Here is a 13720-nt window from a genome sequence, read left to right as displayed (position 1 = left end):
GTTGGCCCTTGTGCCAAGGGCCAACACCTCAGTCTTATCCGGATTTACCCTGAGCGAATTGAGGGTCATCCAGTTCATAGTGAACCGGAGGATGTTCTGTACATTTAACTGCGCCTGGGCAGAGTTGTCTATGCGCACAATTAGCTGGGTGTCATCGGCATAATTAAACACCTGACAGTCCAGTTTTGCCAATGCGTCTACCAATGGCTGAAGGTAGATATTAAAAAACAGTGGTGATAGTGCCGTACCCTGCGGCACCCCACAAGGCAGAGCGCCATTCCTAGATGTACAGTCACCCAGTTGAACTTTTTGGGACCGATCTCCCAGGAAGGAAATAATCCACTTGAGGACTGTCCCGGACACTCCTAGCCGTCGAACACGGTTTACCAGTAGCGCGTGGTTCACCGTGTCGAATGCGGCTGAGAGGTCCAGTAAGATCAGTGCAGAGGGGCTTTTCTTGTTCGTAGTGAGCCTTAGCTCATCTAACACAGTGTGCATCACCAGCTCAGTGCTATTATGAGCCCTAAGCCCGGCTTGACGGGCAAGTAGCAGCTGGTGATCTTCCAAAAAGGACGAGAATACTCGGAGCACATGTTGATTGAGAACCTTAGCCAAAAAAGGAAGTCTCGAAATAGGTCTGATTTTTTTTTAAATTATTAATGTCTGTCCCTGGTTTCTTTAATAGAGGGATCACCATTGCTTCCTGTATTTAAGGACAGGTTTAATAGGGACAGCACCTCTGGCCCAATTAGTGGAAGGCTAATTTTGAACACTCCTAGAGGACAGGGATCCTCTGGAGACCCAGATTTAACTTTAGCTGTTATATAGGCTAAGTCGTTGGGATAAAGAGCATGGAAGACAGAGACTGTGCCACCCTGAAAGTCCGGTAGATCTACAAGTGGAAAGGGACAGGGACTTAGGCGGGTGCTGCCTATATCCCTGATGAGGTCTTGGACTTTAACTAGGAGGAAATCTTGAATTCTCTCACAGTCATCCTGAGTGATGACCGCCCTACGTTCTTCCTTATGGCTCAGCTCTTTCAGTACTCTGAAAGTCTCTTTTTGAATGTTTGTAGCCTCCTTGATCTTAGACTCACAGTATACAGATTTAGTTGTAGTAATTAGATCTTTGTAGGATGCTAATTTTAGCTTATATTCCTCAGTCTTCTGCATTGTATCGCTTCCGCCATTGCCTTTCACATTGGCAAAGGGCCTGTTTTTCCCGTCTTAATTCTTCCGAGTACCATGGAGCACCCTTCGTTCTATTCATTATTCTTTCCCTCCGAGCAGGGGCCACAATATCAATAGCAGCCCTCAGCCACTGGTTGACTTTTTCGTGCTCCTGATCAGGGTTACTGACCAGAGTCCTTAAGCGGGTGGTCTTGCGCAGTGCGGCCCTTAGACTGGTGTCCTCTTTCTTACGCCAGTTTTGTACTGTTCTCCACACTGGAGGGGAGTATACTGGTTTACTATGTACGAAGATTTCAAAGTTAATCTGATAATGGTCTGACTAGCTACAAGGTCTGCACTTTGTCAGTGTCGCAGCTAGGGACGTAGTCCAAATGAGGTCTAAAAGTATGGCCCTTCTCGTGGGTGGGGATCTCCACAATTTGATTCAGCCCCAACATAGTCATGGCCTCTTCAAACCCCCTAGCCGCATAATCTCTTGGCGTCAGATCCCAGTGGTAGTTGAAATCCCCAACCACCGGGATCTGCCGATACCTCGAGCGGAGGTCGCTCATCACTTCGTGGAACAGACCATTAAACAGTGGGGTTGACTGCGATGGGTGGTATACCACCACCACGATTAAACAGGAAGAGTTCAGCCCCAGTTTGATGCCTAGGACTTCAGTCCCATCAAGACTTTCCTCAATTATCTTCTCGGCAGTCATAACCCTGCGGATAAACACTGCCACCCCTCACCCCCTTCTGCTCCCCTGCCGATTGTAGGTCAGGACATCATAGTCAGGGGGAGGGAGGACACTATAACAGGCCCGGAGTTGTCCTCAAGCCAAGTCTCTGTTAGGGCGAGGCTATCGGGCCTCTCCTCCAGTGAAAACATTTCTAAATTGTGTTTGTGGAGGGACCAAGTGTTTGGCAGAGTTGCCATTAGGCTAGGAAGGGCTTCCGACCCTATGTCTCTAATCCTATGGCCCTGCGTAGCACCCCTTTGTACCTCCCCTTCCCCCGGTGTGGGCTCAACAGCTAGCAAGTTGTATGAGAGGAGCTTCCTTGCTAGCGGTTCGGGGAGGGAAATTGAGTGGGCTGGCTGATTTAGTTCAAGGACCTTGCCTATAGAGTACACATATTTTTGGCCAGGGTCCATGGCCCCTGGTCCCGGACGGGCGCGCGCAGACGGGCTTGCCTTATGCGCGCCCGCTGCACGTCCACGCAGCGCATTGCTTTATGCGCATGTGAAGGCTCCCTGGGAGCGTCAGAGGGAAGCGCCGACTACGGAGAGCGCCTAGGGACCAGCCCGAACTGGCAGTCACCTCTCTTCGGTAGGTTCTAGCCCTATGACCCTAATGGCAGTGATTAATCTCGAATAGCAGCAGGTACACTTTGTGCAATGCGGCAATACAGTTAAAACATTAAAAACGTTTCCTTTCTAGGCGGGTCCCCCGCTAAGCAAAGTTCCCCGAATGTGCAAAATCAGCAACAACAATTATTTAAGATATTAGCAGCGTTTTCTTTTAAAACACAAATCCCCCGTTAAAGCAAAAATTCCCCAACTGTATGAGTTCAGCAGCAGTGAGGCGTTTAGATCAGAATCAAGTCGAGCACGTCCGCGCAGCACCCTGCAGAATCTATAAAATTCTCAGAGACCCATGCCATGTCGATTCTGGAATATTGCCTGTGCGGGGCAGAGTAGTATGTATAGCCTTGGACAGTTGGATAAAGCTGGCGCCAAGCATCCCTTATGCTATGCAGCCACCCCATTTCTAATATTGCAGATCTCACTTTCCCCATTCTAGAGGTAGCAGCTCTGTTTGTTGAGTCGAATAATCCACAACACAGTTGAAGTCCCCCATGATCAAGCACTCGCCCTGCCAATCTAGTAGCTCAAAATTTAAGTAATCGAAGATGGTGGAATCGTCAGCATTAGGACCATATACTGCACAAAAGATATTTCCTTCCCTTTATCTCAAGATGAGCTAATGCCCATTTTCCCTGTTGGTCAGACAGAGTCTTAATGATTCTATATTCAAACTTCTTGTCCACTTATATGGCTGTGCCCCTTATAGAGGCGCTCTGGGTTGTGCATACAACTGTCTGATTCCCCGAATGTTTGAGAAGGCCACAATCTTTATAGGCTAGGTGTGTCTGTGTAAGTAAAACAATCTGAGGTCTATACATTTTCAGCTCCTCCCGAACAAGTCGTCTATTGATTCCATTGTTTAGGCCCGATACATTCCAGGCCATACACCAAGTCTGCAGCATGGTAGATGTTATTCAGGTCGCCAAGACTCCTATATAATACGGTCTTTGCTGTGCCTCCTATTGTGCCAGTTCGCTCTGTTTTGGGTACTGTACTCCCTCCTACAATCTAGTACCTCCTTCTCCGTGTTGTGCCCCCCCGCTGACATTTTCTTTTGCCTCCCCCCTCCATCTCACCCATACCACCCAGCCCTCTCATTGGCCACCCCCACACCCTGTATCGCACAGGAGTAATCTTCCCCTTTTGTAAGCTGCCGATGAATTGGCAGCTGCGAGGAAGCAGTGCGCCCTCAGTACAGATTGTCACAAGATTTGTATATATGCTAAAATTGAACTTTTTTTTCCCCCAGACAATGCGTGGTCGACTTGTGTTTGTGTCTGCATTATGGAGCCTTTTGTAACCGAGTTAGGCACAGTTTGCGCCATATAAGGCAAAAAAGCACCTATATTTTCCCATTTGTTAAGTTAACCTGACTTTGACAACAGGACTAGGTAAAACAATTAATAACTGCATCTTGGTTAATGCTTATATTCACCCCAAAGGAAAGAAAAAAGCAGCGGAGGAGTTATATGCATATATTGAAGAGTGTATCACGGGGGAAAAAACAGGGAATTTAGTACTCACTGGGGATTTCAACCTCAATCTTATGGGAACAACACAAGAGGAGGGTACCATGGCACAAAATACATTCTGGGCACTACCACAACAAAGCAAGCCACTAACAGCCATTCAATCAAAATTGGGAAAGAAGGTACTCGAGGCATTAGAAAACTTTAACATCAGGGCATTAAATGGCAAGTTTGCAGGGGATAACCCGCCAGCTTCAACTTTTCACTCAAAAAAAGCGAATAGCACGCTAGATTATACCTTCATGTCACTTCCACTCTTTCAATTCGTAATATCCTATCAGATAGTGATCCAAGCAGATAGCGATCATTGCCCTCAGGAAATCACTATGGACCTTGCTAAGCCAACCTACGAGCGTTCAACAGCTCCTAAAGAGTCCATTTATACCGAAAATTTTAAAAAGATCAAGTACTCGACCGCAATGGGCGAACTTTTGACTGGACTGGCAAAACAACACTATATGGAGCGCACAGGCCCTAATGAAGTAGTGAAATGGGTGCAGTTTACTACCATCTTGGGGCAATATGCAACAAAACCCAAACTGCGCACAAGGACGAACAAGCTGGGCACCCTTCCTCAACCATATAGAGTGAAAATTAAAGAAACAAAATACTTAATCTCGAAGTTAAGGAGAACAGTACAGCAGGACCACAACAACAAAAGGATGCTGTATCAACTCTCTGAACTAAAAGCCTCATTAAAAAAACTTAAGTGGGAAGCAAATAGAACCTTAGAGGAACAACTCTGGGCAACCCTTCATGAGGGCATAAAAAAGAATGATAATGCAAGGTTTTGGAAAACAATAAATTCATTAACGCACCCTGCAAAAACGGAGATAACATCAAACATCACAGAGGCAACTTGGGCAGCATATCTCGAAAACCATTTTAACCGAGATCTGTTGGCCAATCAGAACATGAGCAAACCTTTTCCTGTGCGAGCCCAGGACGTCGGCAATAGGTTACAATGGTGCCCAATTGACCAGGACACAGTGAGGGACACGGATTATATATCATTGGTACCCATAATAAAGCGGCAAATAAAGAAAGGAAGAAGGGACGGCGCGCCGGGTCCAAACGGGATCCCGCCCGTCCTCTTCAAACAAGATATGGATTACTGGGCAGCGGCACTTGAACCTCTCTTTCGGGAGATTAGACATACAAACATCTTGCCAGATACTTGGAAGGGCTCCATTATTGCCCCCATATACAAAGCAGGGGATAGGGGCCTTCCTCAAAATTATCGGTTAGTTGCTCTAATCGATAACGATGCGAAGTACTTTGCAGGTCTAATCTTGGAAGAACTAAAGGAATGGGCCATGAGGAACTCTCTCATACCTGTCAATCAAACAGGCTTTGTTAAAGCAGTGGGGACGACAACAAACATACTGACGATGGGTATGCTTATTGATAAGGCAGAGATAAAAAAATTGCCTCTGCACCTCTGCTATATTGACTACAAAGCAGCATTCAATAACATTAATCGCAACCTACTATGGACAAAACTCAATGATTGGGGTATCCCAAAAGGTTTGTTGGAGCTGTTCATTAATTTACATACAGACACTTGGATTCAGATCAAGGTGGGGGACAGCTCAATGTTGTCAAGGCGGATACAAACTAATAACGGCCTTAAGCAGGGCTGCGTGTTGGCCCCCCACATTGTTCAACCTGTTCCTGGGGGACTTGGTGCCCCTACTAAATAACTGCAACTCACACTCGCCAAAATTAGGAGGCCTCAATTTACCATGCCTCTTATATGCAGACGACTTGGTGTTAATAAGCCATACAAGAGTTGGGCTTCAAAATCTTCTGAATACGACCCAGAGATATTCTGAGTTAAATGACTTAACAGTGAACCTCGAGAAAACGCAAACAATGACAATCAGCAACAACAAGAAGAGTTTTCTCGTGGTTCTGGAAAAACACCTGTATCAAAGACACGTCGTCATATAAATATCTAGGCGTGAAGATAGACAGTGGTGGCCAATTTAGCGAACAAAGGGCTAGCATAAGAGGCAAAGGCACCGTTCTGGCAATCGCCTTAAAAACACTAAACAACAACCTCTCTGGCCCTTCTTTGACCCCCTTACTACATGTCATACGTGCCAAACTGTTACCAACACTAACATATGGGAGTGAGGCCCACCGAGGCAGAGATGCCGTTACACTTGACAGCACAATCGTGTCGGCATATAGAATCATCTTCAGCCTCCCAAAGCGATCCTCCCCAGCACAGATCAGACTGGAGTTTGGAATTCGGTCACAGCTTTTGGCACGACAGGGGGCATATATTTGCTCTTGGGATAAAGTAAGAAAAACGACCAAAGGGACGCTGAACGAATATCTATGGAAAGAGCTAGAGCAGACCCAAAACTCACTAGCTGCAAAATACATGGAAAAAAGCATAGTGAACACCGGGCTGGCGGAGCTCTGGGCGTCCCCTGCAGATCATAAAACACTCAACAAATTGGTGAAAAAAAATCGATCAAGCTACAGTCATGGGTTCAGGATAAAGCCATCCTATCAAAAAGATCTCACGCTTGGATGGTATTAAATACATACCTGACACAAGCCTCCAAGCCTTACCTTGCCCTAGGTTACACAAAAAAAATCAAACTGTGCTTTCTAAGATATAGATTGGGCCTGCTACCATGCATCCTACATCTTCCTCACTGGCTGAGATCGAAAGCAGGAACATTATGCAGGTTATGCGGCACTGGGGCAGAAGACATGTTGCACCTGCTATGCTCGTGTGAGGAACTGCAAGAAGAAAGGAAGCTCCTGCTGAAACGCCATTTCATTCTACAGGGGGTAAGCACACGAAGGAATGCAGTGTTAACCTGCTTCTCAGCACAGGACCCTCAGCTGAGCTGCAGATTTGTGAAATGTTTAAAAGTAGTAGAAAAAAAACTACCAAAAATTGACCCATGATTAATTCAGCAAACAGGACATATGATTTAACTTACACAGATGAACTATCTATGCTGCAGATTTTAATGAATTTTATTACGTGTTATTGTATCGCATTGGTTTTAATTAACTGTGCAATAAATTATAAACTGAAACATTCGTTAAGGGGGAAAAAGCCTTGCGAAAGCAATAAACAAACAACTCCAAAAAAGCTTCACATCGGATCCGCACTCACAATCATCAGCATAGGCAAAACAATCGCAACATGTAAAACTGACGCATCAGTAGTCAAATGTGTGTTTGGCCTGCTCTGTGGGTGGCGCGGAGAGGCAAGTTGGAAGAGAGATGCTCGAGTGCCAGGAGTTACACCTAACCTCAGAAGGGAAGCAAAGAGTCTTTTGAAATTGCATTTGGTCCTCAGCTTGAGGAACTTGGCACTTTGTACTAAATTATACATTAATTGAGGTCTTGAAGTAGTGTACACAATCACAGGAACTAGCTAATGTTAATTATACTGCACTGGTTTCACTGTTTTCGGTATACAATACAAGTGGCAAAAGATTCTAATAATGGCCAGTGCATCTTCATATCTAATAGATAAGACACAATACATAACAGAAGACAAACAAATGTAGGTGGGAAGTATTTTAATGAGTCCAAAGTCTGTTTTGCCATATCATTTGTTAATACTGACAACATTTTGCTGGATCAGCTTTACAACAGAGTCCTGTTTTTGGGTCATCTGGTTACCAAGAAAAACAATCTTGCAAAAAATATGCATCAAAACTGCTGGTAGGGCAATACGGTTCAGAATAAAATGCTTAAATTTAGTAGTGCATGCTCTCATTATGCCTCATCCCTTGGGGAAAAGGTCACTGTTGAGGACTGCTATTTGACTCTCCTCTGTCAGACAGGCAACAGAGCTGTGTGTGGACAGAAGTAAAAGGGTTCCACATAGGAGTGCACCGTGTACCACGTGCATAGGGGTGGCAAAGCGTGTCTCCTTCATTCAATATGCGCTTCTCTTCTACAGTTAGTCGCAACTAATTCCACCCATGCCAAAAGGACGGCTACAAAGGGTCAAAGAGAAGAAAAAAAAAATACTTGTCCGTACTAGGTGGGAAAAGCAATGGTAGCAGTCGAGCGATAGACACCCCGGAATTATTAGAAAACTTTGACTGGAAAAAAAGCATATCACTGAATGCCATCTGTTTGTAAAGTGATTTTTGCAACGTCAATCAACTAATAACGGACAGAAACAGTTTGATTCAAGGGGACGCACGTAGAATACTTCAGGTTACCACCAGACGTTTTTAAGGACTGCAGAGTCCATGGGTGTGGTCTGCGGATATTAAAAAACAAGGCACAGTTTCCATTCGGGAAACAATGGATATATTACGCTTCAATATTGTTCTGAAAGAATATGGTATTTTAAATTTGAGTGCAACACGATATAGTTATTCACAGAGCTCCTTGACGGCACATTTATTCTTCTTAAATTCATGGACTCAAACGAGAACGTTGACTAGAAAGTGCAATAACTCCTAAATAGTGGGGGTTTGGAGAAACAATAGTAGCAAGAATTGATCCACCAATGTTTCCACTCACAGCACAAATAGCAAAATGGACGACTTCAATTTGTGAAAAAAAATTCAAAATAAACGCTAACTGAAGAAAAGGTTTGAGCAATATATTCTCTAGCATGAGAACCTGAAGAAGCTTTTATCACCTGGAAGCAAAATAACTACTTCCGGGGCACAGACAGTGCTCAAAATGTGCGCAGAGGGACATTTTTTGAATAACGTGAATGCATCACTATTTTAAATATAACACTGAGAACATGAAATGCTAAGCTATCTAGACACAAAAACCTTTCTAAATGATATGATCCTATAGATTTTTCGAGGTGGTGATAATTTTTAAGCTAGACATAACCTATTAAATGGAGGTCCGTGGAAAATCACTTCTGTAGCTCGCAAGACTAATAATTTAAAATACTAAAACAACTCTGCTTAAACAACTCGAAAGGACACGTTTACAAACTAATCAGGAATACCAAGAAAAACAAAATGAATTGGGTCCCACAGAAAGTAACTTGCCATATCTATAAGAGACACCGCTCAATATTTCAAAACGCTGATCCAACCCTAGTCAGAATAAACATTTTTAAATCGAGAGTACGCAGCTACAACCGTGCAAGTTTCTGTGGCCCAGGACTCAATTCACTCCAGAGGGCAGCATTTTAGATACGATGGAGCGCTAAAGAAATAAAAAACAAACATCTAGGGGAGACGAGCCAAACAGCTGTAAAGATAGTGAAATGTATCTTGATGAAATGCCTGTGCATCAGATAGGCTAGGTCTAGACATTGCCACATTTATAAACTTGGCTTTGGTTGTTCTTTATTAAACCCAGACAGAAAATATAAATATACATCTAACAATGAAGAGCAAACACTCGAGTAGATTTTGTCGATGGAACGTAGTTGCTTGAAGTATGCAGAGCTCCTTGATGAGGACACGATGTTACTCCTACGGCAGTTTTACTCCTGTTTAACTTCACCCGTGAGTTGACGTTTCATGCGTGAATATGGGCTGATTGTGTCATCCATTATAAAATCGTATAACACAGTCACCCAGGAGTGGTACTGGGGCAGCTTGTCGTAGTATTCTGCTGCTATTTTCCTCACCTACAAAAAAACATGAAAACAGTCAATTAAAAAAAACAGCTACGTTGCATATGTCCGTAAAGAAAAAAAACACATACACAATTATATATTTATTCCAGATGACAACTAGAACACCATGATGCACTTGAAATCAGTATGCAAGTAAGAGGCCTATTCTCCTATGAATAGCGCATCACAAAGCCAAGCGCATTTCTAGTTCCCAAAATCCCATGCTATTAAATAAGGCCACCTTTAGGAGGGCTGCCACTCTTCAGCCCCGCCAGTCTGTGGTTAACCCCGCCACCAACGGGCGGGGCAGCAAACTGCTTCATTAACTTGCAATGCACAGCTATGTGAATTGATTGGTATAGTCAAGTGAACATCCTACTTCTACACAGGCTCCTCTAATTCGAGGAAAAAAAATAGCCAATCTGTGAACGTTGCATGGCCAATGGCAGGAGGGTCCTTGCAAGGGTGTGAATAGCGGTGAAGGGTCTATGGGCTAAAAGTAACAGTCACCATGAAGGGAACTTTATCCTACTCTTACATCCTGGCTCTTTCCCAGCATCAACCTGTGGGTAGATGCCACAGAAACTGGAAACGAAAAAGGAGCCAGGAGGAAAGGGGGCATTATGCAGTATGAGCCTAGACACAGACCTTCCTTCCTGATCAAATTTATCATCGCTCCGGGAGGATGCCAGCTCGAGCATGGTGTCAGCAGCATGTCTGTGGGGTAGGTAACCCAAGTAGCCACTCAGCATAGATCTCGGGCATACTCCTACCTGGAGAAGGCCTTCACCACTGCTTTAGCCCTGGCGGAGCATACCCTGACCACTGGGAGGTTAAGCTGTATGCAGTGGGGCAGCGGGTGATGTTATCCATCTGCCCTCTGCTGGGTTAGCAGGGGCTCATCTATGGACATGGCCAACGATATGCTTCATACGAAAAGTTTCTTCTACTAAATGTTTTAGGTGGCACATAAGGTCAACTCAAGACTGGTTAGTCAGATTGGTGACAACCCAATTAAAGTACCACAGACCAACAGGACCATCAGACTCCTTGGGTCTGCCTTAACAGCACTGGAGACAAGCTCTCCATCCATTTTTAGGTCTTGCTGAGCCAGCGCGCATGCGCTGCTCGGAGAGCATTTAGTATACGGGTTTTCAAAGTGCTACCAACATGATTTTGCAGGCCTGAAGCTTGAGTGCACGATGGCGCGCACGTGCACAGCTGCTGCTCGCACTCCCTCCTCCCTTCTCCCCTCCCTTTTCGTCAGCTTTGATAAGGCTCCTCTGCTGCTTGCATTCCCCCTCCCTTCTCGCCCAGCCCTTCTGGTCACCTCGGCTTTCACTCACCCCTCCTTTCTCCCCTTTCGGCCGCTTTGATGTTCTCAGTGAGCCGTGCGGCCAAAGCTGGGCTTTCTTTTCTTCTTTTCTTTAACCTTCTCAACAGTCTCCTCTATTACTCGTCCCTTCTTTACCCTCTCTTGCTTCTGTAACAATCACCTTTTTGTTCTTGATACCCACTTGTTTAGGACATTGCTTTTATACCCGCTTATTTTGTTAGTCTTTTTTTACCTCTGCTTTTTTACCTGCTTGTTTTATCTTCTTGTGTGCTTTTTATGGTTTCTTCTCTTTATCACCTGCTGCCATTGTTGTCATTCATCACCAGCTCCCCACTCACTGTCCCAGTCCCTCTTCATCCACTTTCCTCACCTCACTCTCTCTCCCTCCCTCCCTCCTTCTCTTCCTTCCCTTATCCCTTATCAAGCCTGATCTTCCCCAAAAGAAAGGACGGGACTCGTAAGGAACACAAGTAGACCTTTCCTTTCCCTCAAGTTCCTTATGACAGACGCGCATTGTTAACGAATCCAAAGTGGTGCTTTTGACTGTTAAGAGTCCTGCAGGTGATTTCTGCCTAAACAGAGGGATTTCACACTGGGAGCCCCAATGTTTGGATTACACTGTGATCGCTTCGATCAGAAATAGTAGGCTAGTGATGTCCTAAGTGGACTTTTTCCTTCAGATTATGTAATCAGTTAACTTCACAGTTCATTGTACTGTGTAATAAATAAGGCCCGCGTTCTCTCCCACCCCTTGCCTAACAAGGATGCCATCGTTTCCATATCCCATCTTCTGGCAGTGTCTTCAGCAGGACAGTCCTGCACTGGTCTCACGAGGTTTGCCAAGACATGTCTCTGGCTGTCGTCTGTACTCTTTGTTTTCACACAGTATTTATGGCCACCCAACAGGCCTCTCTAAACATTGTTGACTGTTTCTTAGTACTGTTATCCACCATATGCTGCTTTGGTGCCGGTCTGGCTTGTTCATGTTTCTTGTGTGCATGTTGGATGAAAATATGCATTTGTGCAATTAGACAGACCCCACCCTACATACAATACTCCCACTAACATACAGTTGTCTATCCACCCACACCCACGCATTCATCCATCCATCCCCATATGTCTGCCACTCAACCATTCAGCCATTCTTTCACCGACACCTGTGCCTGTATTCATCCATTAACATAATCCCCATACATCCATGCATCTAGCTGGGTCGCTCTCCCATCCATCTGTCCAGCCAATCCATTGATCTTTGTATGAAGTTGCGTCCATTCATCCATCTAATCGAATGCATTGACACCCGTGCACCCATCAACATGTAAGTGCATGTATGACTGTCTTACTTTGGCTCTTTGTGGATTGTGTTTAATGTTGCGTCTGTTAAGGCAGTATCTTATACACTACATATGACACAAAAGTGTACAGCCATTTCAACACAATCACATAAACATAAAATAAGTAATATCTCAACGGTGTTTTCAACAGAACAGCATAGTAAGAGCTCCATGGATTATAATGCAGTTAAGGAAAATGCTCCCCAATTTTGTTTATGTAGTAAAAAACAGGCATATTTGGGGTGCAGTAGACACTTAATACCTCTATGCACCAGAATCTGTGCTGCACTAATGACATCAATGCCACCATTTGCTAGCACTTTTTGTATAATTTCTATTACAGGGTTTTTATTGCTAATCTATTTATTTCACCACACACTGTATTTTGGTTCATCGGAAGGCACTACAAAAACAGCTTGCATAAAGGAGCCTTGAGTTTTAATATTCATTTAAATGCACAGCGTGGAGCGCACAGGATTACTCTGAAAGTTGTAATAGGATGATCTCACCAGAAAGGTGTTCATTCGATATCTTGCCTCACCATGAACTGAGAACTAGCTCTGTTTATGTATAGTCCTGTTGCATTTAAGGCATGCACCAGGCTACAGCTCTCACCTAATCCCCTCCAACACATTGCCATCATACCAGAAAGAAAACTCAGTAGGTTAATAGGCCTGCAAAGGTGGAAGTCACTTGTCACATGTTGGACTAGCAGTGGGTTGATCCGAATTATATCGGTCATTTATGAGTGCAGAGCATGTGGGGCATGAATCAGAAAGCAGGCGTCATTCCATGCCCTCTGCCCAGGACCATAATGCTAGATAGAACCTACTTGTCACATCTCAGAATTATAATAGGTTGAGCAGCATTTTGTTCCATTTTGGGTTGTTAGAAAAGAGTGGGATTGAGTTGGGTAGCAGCAACATCTGTTTAGTTGCAATTCATACATGTGCACTTGCCACTCATCATTGTACTCTGGCATCCATTCAGTCTTCCATTGGTTCACTCTTGGATTTAGTCACTCACCCATCCACAATAAAACACACACAAACGCAACAAGCATTGGCATAGCCAATAGGTCTCGCCTTTGGGACCTTATAAGTGTTTAGCTATGCAGCACAATATCCTTGGTGCAACAACATCAACTGTTGCATGGCTAAACACTTATAAGGTCCCAAAGGCGAGACCTATTGGCTATGCCAATGCTTGTTCATAGGTCTTTTACGTATACATCTGCACCAGTCGCAGCCAGGTGATGCGAAAAGGACAGGACATCTTCAACTGATCACATAAAATACAGCTCGGTTTATGGTACATTATCAAAATGACAGCGATCATAAACCGCAAAAGCTGATCACTTTTCTAAAACCAATGTATTATTTTACTGGTGGACCTT

At 44.4% G+C, this 13720-nt stretch overlaps 1 protein-coding gene across 1 annotated transcript in view; it reads right to left on the bottom strand.

Moving 5' to 3' along the window:
* Positions 1-7609: 7609 nt before the first annotated feature.
* DEGS1 (delta 4-desaturase, sphingolipid 1) overlaps positions 7610-13720 on the bottom strand; it is an 88233-nt gene continuing 82122 nt past the window's right edge. Inside the window, exon 3 of the mRNA XM_085612997.1 lies at positions 7610-9666. Coding sequence (XP_085469123.1) covers positions 9520-9666 — 147 coding nt within the window. The 3' untranslated portion in view covers positions 7610-9519. The remainder of the gene's footprint in view (positions 9667-13720) is intronic.

This window comes from Triturus cristatus, chromosome 6 (genome assembly GCF_964204655.1).
Source record: "Triturus cristatus chromosome 6, aTriCri1.1, whole genome shotgun sequence".
Classification (NCBI taxonomy): Eukaryota; Metazoa; Chordata; class Amphibia; order Caudata; family Salamandridae; genus Triturus; species Triturus cristatus.
Note: the sequence above shows the minus strand (reverse complement) of the source record. Positions and strands in the feature narration are given on the sequence as shown.